Consider the following 19,719-nt stretch of genomic DNA (forward strand, 5'->3'; position numbering starts at 1 on the left):
TCCATAGAACCTAATGATCTTTGATTGTTTTTCTATTATGCGCTTTCATATAGAGAACTTTTAAGGAATAATTTGATTGCAATGCACTAAATCCATTCAATTCAATGACCTAAGGGAAATCTGAGAGTTAATTTAAGCGTACCTAATTAACTTGGGGTGTTGAGGTTCATAATTCATTGAATAAGCAACTGAAGATTCTGTTGTATGCAAGTATGCCATGTGTGGAGAAAAACCTCCTAGCTATCTCACCATCCACCTAATTCCATCAATTTCATCTAAATCTGCCTAGTTTACATTATTGTTTTGTTTGTTTGATTTTCGTCCAAAACCAAATCCCCAGTTGTCTTAGAGTGTCTAATTGGTTCAAATATGTTTTAGATTGTGTTTTTAAGAGTTTTGAGTCAAGTTAGAACCAATTTTCGTCCAAGTTTGTGTTTAGGCTCAAAACTGCCCAGTTTGTGTTTTTAGGCAGTTTTGAGTGTTTTTAGCTTATTTTGAGTCTTGTGAACTTGCTTTGAGTCTTTTCAAGTTGAGTTAAGTGTTTTAAAGGTTAATTTTAGTTATTTGAGTCAGTTTAAGGTGTTTGGCAATCCCTCCTAATCCCCGATGTAAGAACGACCTTACTTATTTATATGCTATAATTGTCAAAAGAGGGTTAATTTGTGTGTTAAGTTAATTTTCACATCAAATTTTGGCGCCGTTGCCGGGGATTAGCAACTTTGCTAATCCCTTGTTATTTCTTTTTAGTTATTTTCGTGTGTTATTGGTTTTAGTTTCTGACTTGTTTGTTTTCTTGTTTTAGGCACTAGTTTATGACTCGGAGTTCTCAACCGGTTCATGCGCATATCTTAGACTTTGACGACGATTTTGAGCGAGCCTTGAGAAGAAAGAAGAATCAACAAGAGCCTCAACCATCTCAACCTGCACCTGAGCTTGAAGAGGACGAAGTACAAGTGGGAGAGGAGCCTACGGCAAGGGTTTTTGAGGAAGAACAAGTTATGGCAGCCGACAACCGAACAATCAAGGAGCTTTCCGCTTCGAGATTGGATAATACCATGCCTCTATGCATTCAATATCCAAGGGCAGCCCCAGACAAGACTGACGAGTTCCAACTCAAGTCCAGTTTATTGCACCATATTCCAATGTTCCATGGGTTGTCCATGGAAGATCCTAATAAACACTTGAAGGAGTTCGAGGTTGTTTGCTCAAGTATGACCCCGGTGAATGTTGATGGGAGAATTTTGAAGATGAAGGCTTTTCCCTTTTCTCTCTTAGAAAAGGCTAAAGATTGGTTGTATGACCTAGCCCCCGGAACTGTCACATCATGGGAGAGTATGAAAAGGGCGTTTTTGGAGAAGTTTTTCCCAACTTCTCGAGTCATTCTTTTACGTAAAAGGATTAGTGGCATTCAGCAAAATCAAGGTGAATCATTCCCAAGTTATTATGAACGTTTTAAAACCCTTGTTGCTTCATGTCCACAACACCAAATGAAGGAGGAGCTTCTTCTTCAATATTTCTACGAAGGGCTTCTACCAATTGAACGTCAAATGATAGACGCCTCAGCGGGTAGAGCTTTAGTGGACAAAACACTTATGACCGCCAAGACTCTCATTGCCAACCGAGCTTTGAATGCTCAACAATACGAAGGCGTTGGCCAAAGAGACATGTCACGGCAACAACAAGTTAATGAGGTAAGTGCTATTTTCGAACTTCAAAATCAAATGGCTAATCTTACTTCTCTTCTTTCGCAGGTGGTTGAAATACCAAAGGTACAAAGTGTGGCTGTTTGTGGCGTGTGCTCCATGAATGGACATCTCACGGATATGTGCCCTTAATTGATTGAGAATGGAGGGTGGGAATCTGCCAATGCTGTGGGTTATGGGAGCCAAAACCAACCAATGAGTGATCCTTTCTCTTACACATACAATCCCGGTTGGAGAGATCATCCAAATTTCAAATTGAGGGAGCCATAACAACCCCAACAACAAAGCACATTTAGGCAGCAACCTCCGGGATTCTACCAAAGGTCGTATGCACCCACATCACCCCAACCACAACCTACACAACCCAAATCAGGTTCGTCCATAGATAATGATCAAATCTTTCAATTACTAACTTCTATGGCGCATGGAATGCAAAATAGGGACAAAAAGGTTGATGAATTAGAAAAGCATGTAGGGCAGATTGCGGAGTTCATGGGCCAATTCAGAGAGCAAGGCAAGTTGCCTAGTTCAACCGTTGTCAACCCAAAAGGAGGTTTCGAATCTACCAAAGCAATCATGTTGCGGAGTGGAAAACAAGTTGGAACGGCCTCACAACCCTCTAATTCAGCCCCAATGGAGGATGAAAAGTTGCAATTCGAGGAGGGGGAGCAAAAGCAAGCCACGGTAAGGGTAACACCACCCATGCCGCAGCCACCCAAATTACACCATTCGGCTTCCAAGGGTAAGGATGTTCCAAATTCGATTATTTCTAATGTTATTCCTCCAAATGTACCATTTCCTCGTAGATTCATGCAAACAAAGAAGGAGGAGGCTGAAAAGGACATTTTAGAGACATTTAGAAAAGTACAAGTCAATGTACCACTTTTGGATGCAATTAAGCAAGTTCCAAGGTATGCCAAGTTTTTAAAAGAACTTTGCACTACTAGGAAGAGAATTTCAAACAAAGAGGTTGTAAAGGTAAGTGAAAATGTCTCAGCCATCTTGCAACGTAAATTACCCCCTAAATGCAAAGATCCAGGTAGTTTTACAATTCCTTGTGTTATTGGCAATAATCGTTTTGAACATGCCATGCTAGACTTAGGTGCATCTATTAATGTTATGCCTTACTCAATTTATGCATCTATGAACCTAGGTGAGTTAAAAAATGATGGCGTGATTATTCAATTGGGCGATAGATCTAATGCGTATCCAAAGGGTGTGTTGGAAGATGTTTTAGTGCAGGTTAATCATTTAATCTTTCCGGCGGATTTCTACGTGCTGGAAATGGAAGAATCAAACCATTCCCCGTCATTGCCAATTCTTCTTGGCTGCCCCTTTATGAAAACTGCCCGCACGAAGATTGATGTGTTTAATGGGACTTTGACAATGGAATTTGATGGGGAAGTTATTAATTTCAATCTTTCTGAATCTATCAAGTACCCTAAAGATGATCATTCATGTTTTGCTATTGATGTAATTGATTCGTTGGTGCAGGACCATTTTGAACAATTGAACGAAGATGCACTTAAATTGGTCATTACAAGAGGAATGGAACTCAAAAACAAGGAAGCAGGGCCATTGACTACCCAGGGCATGCATGGAGAACACCATGCCGTGGCCCCTAGTGTTGATATGATTGAGATAATGGCTGCCCTTGAGTCATTGCCATTACAATCTGGTAAGTCTTCGGACCCAATTTCAATTCCAATTTCGACTAATAAGCCCATTCCTTCAGTTGTGCAGCCACCTTCCCTTGAACTTAAACCATTGCCGAGCCATTTAAAGTATGTGTTCTTGGGAGACCAAGAGACCTTGCCCGTCATTATATCATCCTCACTCACGGCACAAGAAGAAGGTAAGTTAGTGAGGGTGTTAAAGGAGTACAAAACTGCAATTGGGTGGACCTTGGCCGACATCAAGGGAATAAGCCCGACCACGTGCATGCATCGTATACTTTTGGAGGAGGGGTCCAAAGCATCTCGAGAGGCTCAACGCCGACTCAACCCTCCAATGATGGAAGTTGTGAAGAAAGAGATAATCAAGCTCTTGGATTGTGGAGTGGTCTATCCAATTTCGGATAGTCGGGTGTCTCCAGTTCAATGTGTTCTAAAGAAATCCGGAGTAACTGTGGTGACAAATGCCGCAAATGAGCTTGTTCCTACTCGAATCCAAATAGGTTGGAGGGTTTGTATCGATTATAGGAAGCTCAATGCCACTACAAGGAAGGATCATTTTCCCTTGCCATGCATTGATCAAATGCTTGAAAGGTTAGCGGGTTATGCTTTTTATTGTTTTCTTGATGGATATTCAGGTTATAATCAAATTGTGATAGCTCCGGAAGATCAAGAGAAAACCACTTTCACATGCCCCTTTGGTACATTTGCTTATCGTCGCATGCTATTTGGTTTATGTAATGCACCTGCCACATTTCAAAGATGCATAATGAGCATATTTTCAGATTATGTTGAGAAAATTATTGAGGTTTTTATGGATGATTTCAGCGTTTTTGGTGATTCATTTGATGGTTGTTTGAATAATCTTAGTTTGATTTTAAAACGATGCATTGAAACTAACCTTGTGTTAAATTGGGAAAAATGTCATTTCATGGTTAAACAAGGCATAGTTTTGGGTCATATTATTTCTGAAAAAGGTATTGAGGTTGATAAGTCAAAGATAGATCTTGTGCGTCACTTACCCTCTCCTACGTCAGTTAGAGAGGTTCGTTCGTTCCTTGGACATGCAGGTTTTTATCGAAGGTTCATCAAGGATTTCTCGAAGGTCTCCCAACCTCTATGCCACCTCCTACAAAAAGATGCACCTTTCGACTTCACCAAGGAGTGCACGACAGCTTTCCAACTCCTCAAGGACATGTTAACCACGACACCCATCATTGTGCCACCGGATTGGAGCCTTCTATTCGAGCTCATGTGTGATGCATCCGACTATACGTTAGGGGCTGTTTTAGGCCAAAGGAAAGACAAGAAGCCGCATGTTATCTACTACGCATCCCGGACGTTGAATGACGCTCAACTAAACTATTCGACCACTGAAAAAGAACTTATTGCCATTGTCTTTGCTTTAGATAAATTTCGATCATATTTGCTTGGTACTAAGGTTATTATTTTCACTGATCATGCAGCTTTAAAGTACTTGTTCACCAAGAAGGAAGCCAAACCACGGCTAATTCGATGGATGCTACTTTTTCAAGAGTTTGACATCGAAATCAAGGACAAAAAGGGAAGTGAAAATGTGGTGGCTGACCACCAAAGCTGTATGACACATGAGGAGGAACCGTACCCTATTGCAGAAACCTTCCCCGACGAGCAATTGCTCTCCATTAAGGTAAGTGAGCCTTGGTATGTGGATTTGGTGAATTATTTGGTGACTAAACAAGTTCCAAACACTCTAAATAGAAACCAACGTGATAAATTGAAAAAAGATGCTAGGTTTTATGTTTAGGATGATCCATACTTGTGGAAATATTGCTCGAATCAGATTATACGTAAGTGTGTGCATGACATGGAATTCAATTCTATTTTTACATTCTGTCACACTTATGCATGTGGGGGACACTTTGGGACACAACGCATAACCCTTAAGGTTTTAGAATGTGGATTCTATTGGCCAACTTTATTTAAGGATGCTATAAACTTTTGTATGTCTTGTGATCGTTGCCAAAGAATGGGTAACATTAGTGCAAAAGATCAAATGCCACAAAATGTCATACTTCCTGTTGAAATTTTTGATGTTTGGGGCATTGATTTTATGGGTCCTTTTCCTTCTTCACATGGTTTCCTTTATATCTTACTTGCTGTGGATTATGTGTCGAAATGGGTGGAAGCAAAAGCCACCCGAACTAATGATTCTCGAGTGGTTGCAGATTTCATTAGAACTAACCTATTTGCAAGGTTTGGAATGCCACGAGTGATCATAAGTGATGGAGGGTCTCACTTTTGCAATCGAACCATTGAGGCTTTGCTCAAGAAGTACAACGTCACACATAAGGTTTCAACACCTTATCATCCTCAGACCAATGGGCAAGCCGAGGTTTCAAATAGGGAGATTAAGCAAATTCTAGAAAAAACTGTGGTTTAGGAGGAGGAAGAGAAGCCCAAGCCGTGCATCAAATCCATCTTGGAATTGCTGAAACGTTTAGGTGTAATCTTTCTTATGATTTCAATGTTTAAATTCAATAATCTTTGTTTTGCAAGCATGAGGAACTAATCCCCTTTTGGCTAGGGGGAATTTCGAAACCATGGTTATATTTGCATGATGATTTGATTACTTTCAGTTGTGATTTCATGAATGGTGAATTCAATTTACTTATCTGTTTTAATTAAAACTTGTTTATGTATATGAATTGAGAGTGCACACTTGATTTGCATGCATAAATCTGATGCTAGGGTATAAGGAAACTTCACCTAATCGTTGGGAACTTATATTCATGAGTAGTTAAGATTGTTGGTCACAATTATGTTAAAGTAAATTCTTGGCATAAGTATCATGCGCTTTCATAGTTACGAATGCCTCGTCAACACCTATGATTTCCATAGAATCTAATGATCTTTGATTGTTTTTCTATTATGCGCTTTCATATAGAGAACTTTTAAGGAATAATTTGATTGCAATGCGCTAAATCCATTCAATTCAATGATCTAAGGGAAATCTGAGAGTTAATTTAAGCGTACCTAATTAACTTGGGGTGTTGAGGTTCATAATTCATTGAATAAGCAACTGAAGATTGTGTTGTATGCAAGTATGCCATGTGTGGAGAAAACCCTCCTAGCTATCTCACCATCCACCTAATTCCATCAATTTCGTCTAAATCTGCCTAGTTTACATTATGTTTTGTTTGTTTGATTTTCGTCCAAAACCAAATCCCCAATTGTCTTAGAGTGTCTAATTGGTTCAAATATGTTTTAGACTGTGTTTTTAAGAGTTTTGAGTCAAGTTAGAACCAATTTTCGTCCAAATTTGTGTTTAGGCTCAAAACTGCCCAGTTTGTGTTTTTAGGTAGTTTTGAGTGTTTTTAGCTTATTTTGAGTCTTGTGAACTTGCTTTGAGTCTTTTCAAGTTGATTTAAGTGTTTTAAAGGTTAATTTTAGTTATTTGAGTCAGTTTAAGGTGTTTAGCAATCCCTCCTAATCCCTGGTGTAAGAACGATCCCTACTTATTTATATGCTACAATTGTCAAAAGAGGGTTAATTTGTGTGTTAAGTTAATTTTCACATCAGGTATGACTTATTCTTTTAGCGTATTTGTGTATTACTCGTTAGTACGAACGCAAAGGCGAAAACCGTTTGCAAGTCCGGATTATAAAGGTATAGTTACGGACGTTTGAAATTGGTTACTTACATTTTAGATTATAAATTATTTGAACTCCCACCTTGTGGGAAAGAAGCCCAATCAGTTTCAAGGAAAGAAAATAGGGACCAATCAGAAATTAGTGAGAGATGGATTAACCAATCAGGAATGAGAGAGAAGAACCCTTCCCTTTCAACTCGTGCACAACCTAGTTTCGACCTGGCCAAATTCCGGCCAATCTTCGCCATTTTTCAAGCGATTCATCCACATCCACCACCTGCAACCTACTCAGCTACCCTCCTTCCATCTCCACCAAAAATCAAGAGTTTTTAAGGCATAAACCGTGAGGAACTTCACCAAAGCATCGGAGGTGCTCGACGACGTTTCTACCTCTCTGACGAGTTTCACCACCCACCACCACCCTTAATAAACTCCCCTTGGACCCAAGAACAAGACCCAACCAGTTGTAGGGGCATTGGAACACCGAGAAAGGAGAATCGAAGCTCACCCATTCTAAGGTTTCCGACGGATCAAGGGGAATTTGAGATGTTTCCCGGCTAAATTGGCCTTGGCCACATGTATAAAAGTTGTTCCTCTCATTGAGATCTTCATCTTTGTAAAATTTGGTAATTTTTTAGAAATAGTGGAATTTTCTGGCGAGTCAGGGCGGCCGGCCATCAAGTGCACCGGCACGTGGGCCGAGACCCCACCTGACCATCCTAGGCTAATTTTGATGTTCCAATTCCATATTTGACATCCATTTAGTGAAATTATGATGTTTTAGTATAGTTTCGTAGTTGACCACCTATTTGGCCTCCACAGGACCCTTGCATGCATTGATTATTCGAGTGTTGGATCGTCACCAAACCTTATACCTTTATAATATGAAATATTTTAGGACCATAGGAACTGATGGATCGAGAATCTGGCGTATAGATCTTCCCAAAATGGAGTTGTAAGATGTAAAATAAAACGTTGACCGCCACTTGAATTTGCAATTGGTGGAGATCTAACTGTTAGATCGTAATGAAATTTTAGTATGATGTTCTAGAAACATAATGTGGTTCTTTGGAAGATACGGATCAGAAATTTGAGGTGTGGATCTTCCAGATTGGGTTACGTAGGGTTGTGGATCCTACAGTCAATCTTTGATTGACAGTTGACTTTTGGTCAATGGGATTCAAATCATTCTAGAACGTCCTTGGGGATGTGCTTTACGTAAGTTATGTGTTCTATCGATAAGAATTATGAGTTGTGAATTGATATTTGTTTTAGGCGACGATCGTTCGTGACGCCTTGATATTCCTGCTAGGGAATTGTAATGCGGACTCCAGGTAAGTGGGTCTTTTCCTTTTTATAGTATATATATATGATTGACAGTTTCCACAAATTCTTTTAAATTGATTTATGCATATCATGCCATGATTAAATAATGTTATAAGAAATGTTGCACTATTGTGAAATGCCCAAAATAATCCTACATGATACGCAGGTAAGTTCAGGTAAGTTCAGGTAAGGTTATGTTGATTGAAATTGTTGAATCATTATGGCGTTCTTTTCATATAGAATGCTCATCATTGCTACACCCCGTTGTTAGTGTTCTCGCCAAGGGCCAGGGCTAGTCCTTCACATGTATGTTCACCTCCTGCACCGCACACTCGCCTTGGATCCAAGTAGGTGCTAGTCCCATCGTACAAGTCACATTAGGTGACTCCGACTTGTAGGTGACTCGCGCATAGTGCTACTTTTCATGTGATCGTAGCACTAGAGCGATTATTATTACACCTAGTCATGTCGTACAGATCACATTAGGTGACTCCAACTCGTGTGTTAGCATATGACTGATGAGTGATAGGTGCAGTTGTACAGGTCACATTAGGTGACTCCGACTAACATGCTAGTATAGATTACATCACATGATCATATCTATATTGCTGTTAAGTATTTTTGCTATGGCATACTTATGGCATTATTGTTTATTTGCAGTTGTTTTTATACTTATACGTAGTATGATTTCTTGGAAACTATACAGGTTATACAGCGAGGGGTTATAACGTTTTCAAAAGGTTTTTATTAAAATTTTATTTTTAGGTCCACTCACCCTTGTTTTTCGCCCCTCCAGGTTTTAGCAGCTAAACTTTTGTATCGACAAGGATTCTTGGCAAATCACATTGTAGACGATTACCTTCGATGGTATAATTCTCACCCTATCTTATTGTACCCTATTTATGCTCTTACGTCACATGTGAATTGGTTTCATTCCCACTCACCACGCACTCTTGTATTTAGGCACTTTTAGGTTTAAATTTAATCTCATTTTTCACATCACTACACTTTATGGCTTCGTCACCTTCCAGGTGTTGGCCAGCACAGCTCAATTCAGAGTCCTAGTGGACATTCCGGGTCGGGATATGTCAGTTTGGTATCAGAGCATAAGTTGGGCAGTATTGCGTTCATCATATGCGTGATGTAAGCATTCTCGGTTCTTGAGCCTAATGTTCGAATCTTACCACCTCGTCGAATACAAAAAATATGTTAGCTTTTCCAAAGTTTTTGGCAGTTTTGTCGACTTGTCAACATTTTAGAAGATCACTTTGGTGAACACTTTTAGACTTAAAGCGAAGAACTTCCCTACCAAGGAAAGATGTTGATTTGAGACAAGTTGATGGCCCTAAAGCAAGGCTAATGTATCGATAACAGTATATCACCAGGGATCTATAAATCAATCCCATCATTATTTTCATGCCATCATTATCAACCTTTTCGACATAGAAAACCATAACTGATTTTGATTCCTTGGTAGTACCCATTAGCATACCATCTATTAGGATTCCTATGAAGTTTACTTCGTCAAGATTCCAAAATTGTCTTAAGCGACAACCTGGTGCTAAAGTGGTAGCACTCGATGGAAGAAACATCTAAGGGACAGTCACTTTTGGTCCTCGATAGCACTAATCTTTTCAAACGCATCAAGAATCATTCTGGATCTTTAGAAGGAAGATCGACTTACGTTTAAGTCTGTCCTAAAGTAGATTATTAGCAAATTCCTTTTCCGGCCTTTGGACATACTAACCAATACTAATTTCCCACATAACTTTTGGTGCTATACTCATCATTTTGATGAGCATTGGCACGGGAGTAAGAATTGTTATATCTATGGTCAGTAGAAATTCTCGAAGTAGTAAGTATTTTCCCTAGAATTATGGAACCACCTCACAGGACCAATTCCTTATCAGTTGTCCAAAATCACCCACCCGAACGCGCTTTAGCCTATAATCAGCCTATGGTGGCGCTACTAAGTGATGATATTGTTTGATATCCAGGAAATATCAACCAGTATTTAGGCGGTATGATTTCTGATACCGTATACACATACTAGTATCTGGGAGTGATACCCTTATGCCAGAATGCTGGTTCACAGTTTTAGGGTAGCGAACAATATCAAAATATCACATGTGCGTTAATTAGCGACGTGACTAATAGGCCGATTAACAATTACTACTTGAGCCGAAAAAACTAAATCGTGGAAACTTGGGAGAAAACTTTGTATTAAGACAGTAAACTCATGGTTATGTTAACCATATTACCTATTTAGGTAATCAAAACTTCTTCGACTAGCCACCTCTCGATCACTTCCACAGGTAGACAGTAGAATCAAAATACGAGATGATATATCATTGTTAAAGTGATTTAAGTGTCGAGAAAACTGTGAAGACCTTTTAGTTCGTGTCGTAGAGTTGGTTAGTAGTATAGTACGTTTTGAGGATGTATAGCGTCATTTCTCAAAATTTTTACTTGGGATGCCACCGAATGTGAGAAGTAGAATACACCATCGATCTACCTTGTTAACACCACATTTATTCTCCCTATTTCCTATCGAACAACTACTATATCTGTTTTCCTTATGACTTTTCGAACAAGTCCTACTTCATTGAGATAACCTAGTTGCTACAGCTTACCAATTAGGAATTTACCAACCAGGGACTAAACACTTTATCTTGGAAGCCTCAAACTTACCCGTGAAGGCAAAAGATTAAATCTTAGGGTCATACCTAGACCTGGCAATTTCTTACACGACCCGTTAACACGACACGTAAACGACACGAAAATAACAGGTTTCGGGTCAACACGATAACTAATCGGGTCATTATCGGGTCACACGATAATAACCCGTTAATAACGGGTCCTTAACAGGTTTACACGAGAGTGACACGCGGGTAACCTGTTTCGACACGATAAGAAAAATGCTATTTTGATGATTTTAATTTTTTAAACTACTAAAAAAAACTTACTATAAAATGCAATAGATATAATGAATATGTATATATTGTTTATTAATTATTATTCTATATAAACTTTAAATTTTAAGTTTTATTTATTTATTTATTTTTATAGTATATTATAGGCAAAGATTGAGATTAAAAATCATAAAACACATTAAAAATAAAAATATCAAGTAATATAAAAATACCAAACACATAAAAAAATTATAATAATCAATTTCCCGCCTAATATTTCAAGAGTTTCATCCATTTCCCGCCTAATGTTTGGGAAATTTTGCAGCCTATATCCATCCATTTCCCGCCTAATATTTAACCCAAAGAAACTCTAAGTGTTAGTTAATGTATCGTTTTGATGGGATACACATCCTATGAAACAAATTTCAATGATCCAACCGTCAAACTTGTTGATATATGCTTTGAGATCGCATACGCCAAAATTTGCAAAAAACAAATATTCAGAGATCAAGAAACGAGACAAAACTTTTCAACGGTTATAAACGAAAAATCATGATTTAACGGTTGTTTTAACTCTGATTTTGATGATTTTTTACAGCTATACTCTTTGACCCTATATGAATATAATGAATGAATTCGATCTTCAATTTAAAATATTTACATTGGTGAATACCACAAAATCTTATGTTATACTTGATAAAAGTATAAATAAACTCTCAAGTGTTAGTGAATTTATCATTTTGATGGGATACGCATCTTACAAAACTAATTTCAACGATCCAACCGTCAAACTTGTTTATATATGCTTCGATATCGCATACACCAAAAATTGCAAAAAACAAACATTCAGAGATCAAGTAACGAGACAAAAAATTTTGACGGTTATAAACGAAAAATCACGATTTAACGGTTATTTTAACTCCGATTTTGATGATTTTTTACAGCTACACTCCTTGACCCTGTATGAATACAATGAATGCATTCGATCTTCAATTTATAATATTTACACTAGTGGACATCACAAAATCTTATGTTATACTTAATGAAAGTATAAATAAACTCTTAAGTGTTAGTGAATCTATCGTTTTGATGGGATACGCATCCTACGAAACTAATTTCAACGATCTAACCGTCAAACTTGTTTATATATGCTTCGAGATCGCATACGCCAAAAATTGCAAAAAACAAACATTTAGAGATCAAGTAACGAGACAAAACTTTTCAACGGTTATAAACGAAAAATCATGATTTAATGGTTATTTTAACTCCAATTTTGATGATTTTTTACAGCTACACTCCTTGACCCTATATGAATACAATGAATGAATTCGATCTTCAATTTAAAATATTTACACTAGTGGATACCACAAAATCTTATGTTATACTTGATGAAAATATAAATAAACTCTCAAGTGTTAGTGAATCTATCGTTTTGATGGGATACGCTTCCTACGAAACTAATGTCAACGATCCAACCGTCAAACTTGTTTATATATGCTTCAAGATCTCATACACCAAAAATTGAAAAAAACAAACATTTAGAGATCAAGTAATGAGACAAAACTTTTCGACGGTTATAAATGAAAAATCACGATTTAACGGTTATTTTAACTCCGATTTTGATGATTTTTTATAGCTACACTCCTTGACCCTATATGAATACAATGAATGAATTCGATCTTTAATTTAAAATATTTACACTAGTGGGTACCACAAAATCTTATGTTATACTTGATGAAAGTATAAATAAACTCTTAAGTGTTAGTGAATCTATTGTTTTGATGGGATACGCATCCTACGAAACTAATTTCAACGATCCAACCGTCAAACTTGTTTATATATGCTTCGAGATCGCATACGCCAAAAATTGCAAAAAACAAACATTCAGAGATCAAGTAAAGAGACAAAACTTTTCAATGGTTATAAACGAAAAATCACGATTTAACGGTTATTTTAACTTCGATTTTGATAATTTTTTACAGCTACACTTCTTGACCCTATATGAATACAATGAATGAATTCAATCTTCAATTTGAAATATTTACACTAGTGGATATCACAAAATCTTATGTTATACTTGATGAAAGTATAAATAAACTCTTAAATGTTAGTGAATTTATCGTTTTGATGGGATACGCATCCTACAAAACTAATTTCAATGATCCAACCGTCAAACTTATTTATATATGCTTCGAGATCGCATACGCCAAAAATTGCAAAAAACAAACATTCAGGGATCAAGTAATGAGATAAAACTTTTCGACGGTTATAAATGAAAAATCACGATTTAACGGTTATTTTAACTCCGATTTTGATGATTTTTTACAACTACACTCCTTGACCCTATATGAATACAATGAATGAATTCGATCTTCAATTTAAAATATTTACATTAGTGGATACCACAAAATCTTATATTATACTTAATGAAAATATAAATAAACTCTAAGTGTTAGTTAATGTATCGTTTTGATGGGATACGCATCATATGAAACTAATTTCAATGATCCAACCATCAAACGTGTTTATATATGCTTCAAGATCGCATACGCTAGAAATTGCAAAAAACAAACATTCAGAGATCAAGTAACGAGACAAAATGTTTCGACGGTTATAAACGAAAAATCACGATTTAACGGTTATTTTAACTCTGATTTTGATGATTTTTTACAGCTACACTCCTTGATCCTATATGAATACAATGAATTAATTTGATCGTCAATTTAAAATATTTACAGAAGTGGATATATACCACAAAATCTTATGTCATGATGATCTATGAAAATTGAGAATTTTGTAAAAGGAATAACATGTAAGCTTTGAGTTCCATTGACAAGGTTACATGGTCGTTTAGAATTTTAAAACCCTCCAAATCTCATGAACAATGTTATTTATTTTAGTGAAAAATTAATAAAATTAATAATAATTATTGTAGAAGTGTGAAAAATGTAATCACTCGTAATAAAAAGCTTTACAACTTTCATTAAGGGGTCAACTCCGAAATTTAGTATGCATATACTGATTTAGTATTATGTTTTACATATTTTTTGGTCAAATTATGTTTTTCATTTTCATTTTTATTGATTTAAAATATATTTTTCTTAACGGGTAACGGGTCGGGTCATATTACCTGAAAATATTAACGGGTTGATTTCGGGTCGGGTCATATTACCCGTTTACTTTAACAGGTATTACACGACACGACCCGTTAAGCTATCGGGTATGACACGAAAACGACACGAACACGAGAAACACGACACGAATGCCAGGTCTAGTCATACCTAGATTTTAGCAACTTCCTCGGGTGATGATTAAAAAAATAAAAAAATAAAAATAAAAATAAAAATAAAAACGTTATCCCCTACTTCGAGTTGATGGTCTAGCCGACCCACCTTTATAACTCAAGTTTTCTTCCATAGCCTAACGAATTCATAGTAGTTTTTTGGCATCTTTCTCATCTACTTCAGCTGTGAGACCAAATTCTCTAAGCACTGTTACTCAACTTTATACCCAATTCTTCAACTGTAAACTTTGATTAAATTGGTACTCTTCTTGGGAGACGTGATCTCAGTGGACGAGATTCTTTTCTTTTCCCTAAAAAGGTAGTAGCGGAACAAAGTTGAAATTCTCACAAGATGTTGTGAAATTCGAGACAATCTTTGGTCTTGTCGACCTTATTGACAAATTGTTATCGATTTTTTTCGACTATAGTGTTTTTCCTCACTTGTCGACCGAGGAAGACTAGTTTAGGTTGGGATGTTGATTATGAATAAAGTTTTTGACAACTGAACTGTTGTCTCACCTTACCTTTACTTTACACCTTCTGATGACCTTGATCATTTTGGAAATCCATGATGACGTGTTCTTTGGATGTTTTGGTTGTGTAGATGCAGCATGATGGAGTATCACTTATATTTCCCAATGGATAGAACCGTTCGAAATGAACCACCTTGTTCATGACTTAGAGTCAATTGCTATTATCTTTATTTGAGATAAGCTAAAATTTTTTATAATGATGATGGAAGAACCAAATCAATGCCTACAATTGCACTATCATGTATTACCCCAGTGGTGTGAACGTAGTTACTGAACACCTTTAGCTTGTCCTATCCCACCTCAGTTGGAATTCACAAGTATTATTTTGACGTTACTTCTGAGATATCAATAAATTGTTTGGATGGTTATAATCACTTCTTGTATCTGTATGAGGATGGGAAATATCACCATAAACTTCCAATATGAGGTATCTTGTACATGTGGAATTATGATGATGTTTTAGTGACCATCGACTGACGCGACAAGTTAGTTCACTTTCGTTGGTCCAGATGGACAACATTTTAGGTCTCTTGGTCAATTGCTCATCCTTGAATTTATCGAATTTTTTCTTGACGTTTTGATCAACATCTACTTTGATCGTGATTCCATAGTCACATCTTTATGCCGGAAGACATTTCAGTCAACCTTGAATACATGTTTACCTTACTGGATTTTGTATAGCTTCTGAAGCAGATAGACCGTCTAGGAGAATTTCGCTCAGACTTTGGAGTTTAGTTGTGATCATTAATTTCTCAATCACCTAACAAATACTCTGCTAAACGAATCTTAACCGTTGGTAATTGAATGTTCCAGAAGCTACCGTTGTAGCGAGATGTCATGCATTAATTTCAATTACCTTGTATTCTAGATTTGTTGGACTTGTTTGACCCTCAAATTCTTGATTGTTCTTCTTGGCGTAGTTTTGCTAAATTTGAGAGGGAAATTCAATATAAAGCTGCTCCTTAAGACATCGTGAACTACATTATTTGACTACTTGGTGTGCATATCATGATTGCATCTCTCTGTGACACGCGTTTTATTTCCCAGTCTTGGGAAGCCTTTTTGAAGGTCATGAGTACTAAGTTTGTATCCGATACCACATTTTTACCCTCAGACCAACGGCTAGTCCGAATGAACTATCCGGACCTTAGAGGACATATTGCCTTTGAATATTTTACAGTCTTAGCCATCTATGGTAGGCACTTACCTTTGTTAGAGTTATGTGTAACTGCGGTTACATTTTTGGTTTGGCTATGGTATTGCTTGAGCCTTGGTATAGAGATTTTACACACGTAACATGTTTGTCAGAAAAGTATTGCGAATAGGTATTTGATTGATCGAGATTACGTTATAGAAAATTTTATATTGTTGGCGATGTATGTGTATTTCCCAATAGGGGGCATGATGGTAATATTGCAGCCTCAGAAATTATTTGCTTGTTTAACGTGACAACAAAGAGTTGTCGATATCGCTGGCTGCAGACCGTAATATCAAGAACTTTTTTGTTGGATTCGTTAAGCAAATGAATAGGTAGGTCTGTTTACGTTAGTATAATTATTTATTTATTTATTTATTAGATATTTACCTATTTATTGTTTGGGATTGACCCAAAGATACTGTGTACATACCTCTGGAGTATGTGACACTACAAGTGCATAGGTAAAATTTTTCTATGCTCAGTTTTGATTTCAGTACAACTATTTCTACATTATTACGTATACGTATTTGGACGTTATGCTTTTATACGTCTATTTTTGACCCTATGTTTTTTTTTAAATATTATATTTTGGCATTGTAATGAAGGAGAAGGAAAGTTTGAGTTTGGAGACATGAAAAAGGAATCACTGCACTCCGATCGCGACGGAATGACATTCTCTTTTATGCAACCGCTCTAACTTGATACCTTCTTTACATATATATCTTTCTGCTGTCTTTTCACTACTTTTGTTTAACAAATGATTTTAAATTTCGGGGACGAAATTTATTTAAGGTGGGTAGATTGTGACAACCCGTCCCTAAAATTTCTTTTTTATTTATTTTAATCAAGGGAATTGACAAAAATACCCTAGAGGCAAGGACTTTGACTTCTGTTGACCATCGTCTAGAAAAACGTATGACTTATTCTTTTAGCATATTTGTGTAGTACTCGTTGGTACGAACGTAAAGGCGAAAACCGTTTGCGAGTCCGGATTATAACGGTATAGTTACAGCCGTTTGAAATTAGTTACTTACATTTTAGATTATAAATGATTTGAACTCCCACCTTGTGGGAAAGATGTCACATCCCGGCCCAGACCCCCACCACATCCCGGGCTCGACTCCATCGTAACACGATATTGTCCACTTTGGGCCCCTACCACACCCTCATGGTTTTGTTTCTGGGAACTTACATGAGAACTTCCCAATGGGTCACCCATCCTGGGATTGCTCTCAAGCGAATTCGCTTAACTTTGGAATTCCTACGGAACCCGAAGCCAGTGAGCTCCCAAAAGGCCTCGTGCTAGGTAGAGATGGGAATATACATATAAGGCTTACATGATCCACTCCCCTGGGCGATGTGAGATGTTACAAAAGAAGCCCAATCAGTTTCAAGGAAAGAAAATAGGGACCAATCAGAAATTAGTGAGAGAATGATCAACCAATCAGGAAAGAGAGAAAAGAACCCTTCCCTTTCAACCTGTGCACAACCCAATTTTGACCCTGCCAAATTCAGGCCAATCTTCACCATTTTTCAGGTGATTCATCCACATCCACCACCTGCAACCCACTCAGCTACCCTCCTTCTTCCATCTCCACCAAAAATTAAGGGTTTTTAAGGCCTAAACCGTGAGGAACTCCACCGGAGCACCAGAGGTGCTCGACGGCGTTTCCGCAGTTTCGACGAGTTTCACCACCCTTAATCAACTCCCCTTGGACCTAGGAACAAGACCCAACCAGTTGTAGGGGCGTTGGAACACCGAGGAAGGAGAATCGAAGCTCACCCATTCTAGGGTTTCCGACGGATCGAGGGGAATTTGAGGTGTTTCTCAGCCGAATTGGCCTTGGCCACAGGTATGAAAGTTGTTCTTCTCATTGAGATATTCATCCCTGTAAAATTTGGTAATTTTTAGAAATAGTGGAATTTTCTAGCGAGCCAAGGCGGCCGGCCGTCGCGTGCAGCGGCTCATGAGCCGAGACCCCACCTAACCATCCTAGGCTAATTTTAATTTCCCAATTCAATATTTGACATCTGTTTAGTGAAATTATGATGTTTTAGTATAGTTTCGTGGTTGACCACCTAGTTGGCCGTCACGGGGGCCCTTGTATGCATTGATTATCCGATCGTTGGATCGTCACCAAACCATAATATTTTATAGTACAAAATATTTAAGGACCATGGGAATTGACAGATCGGGAATCCGACATACGGATCTTCTCAAAATGGAGTTGTAAGCTTGTAAAATAAAACTTTGACCGCCACTGGAATTTGCAATTGGTGGATATCCAACTGTGGGATTGTAATGAAATTTTAGTATGATGTTCTAGAAACATAATGTGGATCTTTAGAAGTTACGGATTGGAAATTTGAGATGTGGATCTTCCGGATCGAGTTACGTAGGGTTGTGGACCTTACTGTCAACCTTTGACTGACGGTTGACTTTTGGTCAATGGTTTTCAAATCATTCTAGAACATCCTTAGGGATGTCTTTTACGTAAGTTACGTGTTCTATCGATAAGAATTCTGAGTTGTGAATTGATATTTGTTCTAGGCGACGATCGTTCATGACTCCTTTATATTCGTGCTAGGGAATTATAACGCAGACTCCAGGTGAATGGGTCTTTTCTTTTTATAGTATATATATGATTTATAGTTTCTACAAATGCTTTTAAATTGATTTATGCATATCATGCCATGATTAAATAATGTTATAAGAAATGTTGCACTGTTGTGAAATGCCCAAAATGATCCTACGAGATGCGTAGGTAAGTTCATGTAAGGTTATGTTGATTGAAATTGTTGAATCATTATGGCATGCTTTTTCATATAAAATGATCACCATTGCTACATCCCGGTGTTAGTGCTCATGCCCAGAGGCAGGGCTAGTCCTTCATGTGTATGTTCACCTCCCGCACCGCACGCTCGCCTTGGATCCAAGTAGGTGCTAGTCCTATCGTACAGGTCACATTAGGTGACTCCGACTCATAGGTGACCCGCGCATAGCGCTAGTCTTCACGTTATCATAGCACTAGCGTGATTATTATTACACCTAGTCCTATCGTACAAATCACATTAGGTGACTCCGACTCGTGTGTTAGCATATGACTGATGAGCGATAGGTGCAGTCGTACATGTCACATTAAGTGACTCCTACTAACATGCTAGTATATATTACAACACATGATCATATCTATATTACGGTTAACTATTTCAGCTGTGGCATACTTTTGGCATTATTGTTTATTTACAGTTGTTTTCATACTTATACGTAGTATGATCTTCTAGAAACTATACATATTTTACAGCGAGAGGTTATAACGTTTTCAAAAGGTTTTTATTAAAACTTTATTTTCAGGCCCATTCACCCTTGTTTTTCGCCCCTCCAGGTTTTAGCAGCTGAACTTTTGTACCGACGAGGATTCTTGGCAAATCTCAATGTAGACGATTACCTTCGAAAGTA

At 37.5% G+C, this 19,719-nt stretch overlaps 1 protein-coding gene across 1 annotated transcript; it reads left to right on the forward strand.

The window, feature by feature from the left end:
• The first annotated feature begins 812 nt into the window (after positions 1-812).
• LOC148693117 (uncharacterized) lies at positions 813-15,796 on the forward strand. The gene is made up of 2 exons (XM_088680307.1): positions 813-1,691; positions 15,743-15,796. The coding sequence occupies exons 1-2, from the start codon at positions 813-815 to the stop codon at positions 15,794-15,796; spliced, it is 933 nt and encodes a 310-aa protein (XP_088536433.1).
• The last annotated feature ends 3,923 nt before the right edge of the window (positions 15,797-19,719 follow it).

Source organism: Pyrus communis, chromosome 11 (genome assembly GCF_041283825.1).
Source record: "Pyrus communis isolate YQ-2024b chromosome 11, ASM4128382v1, whole genome shotgun sequence".
NCBI lineage: Eukaryota > Viridiplantae > Streptophyta > Magnoliopsida > Rosales > Rosaceae > Pyrus > Pyrus communis.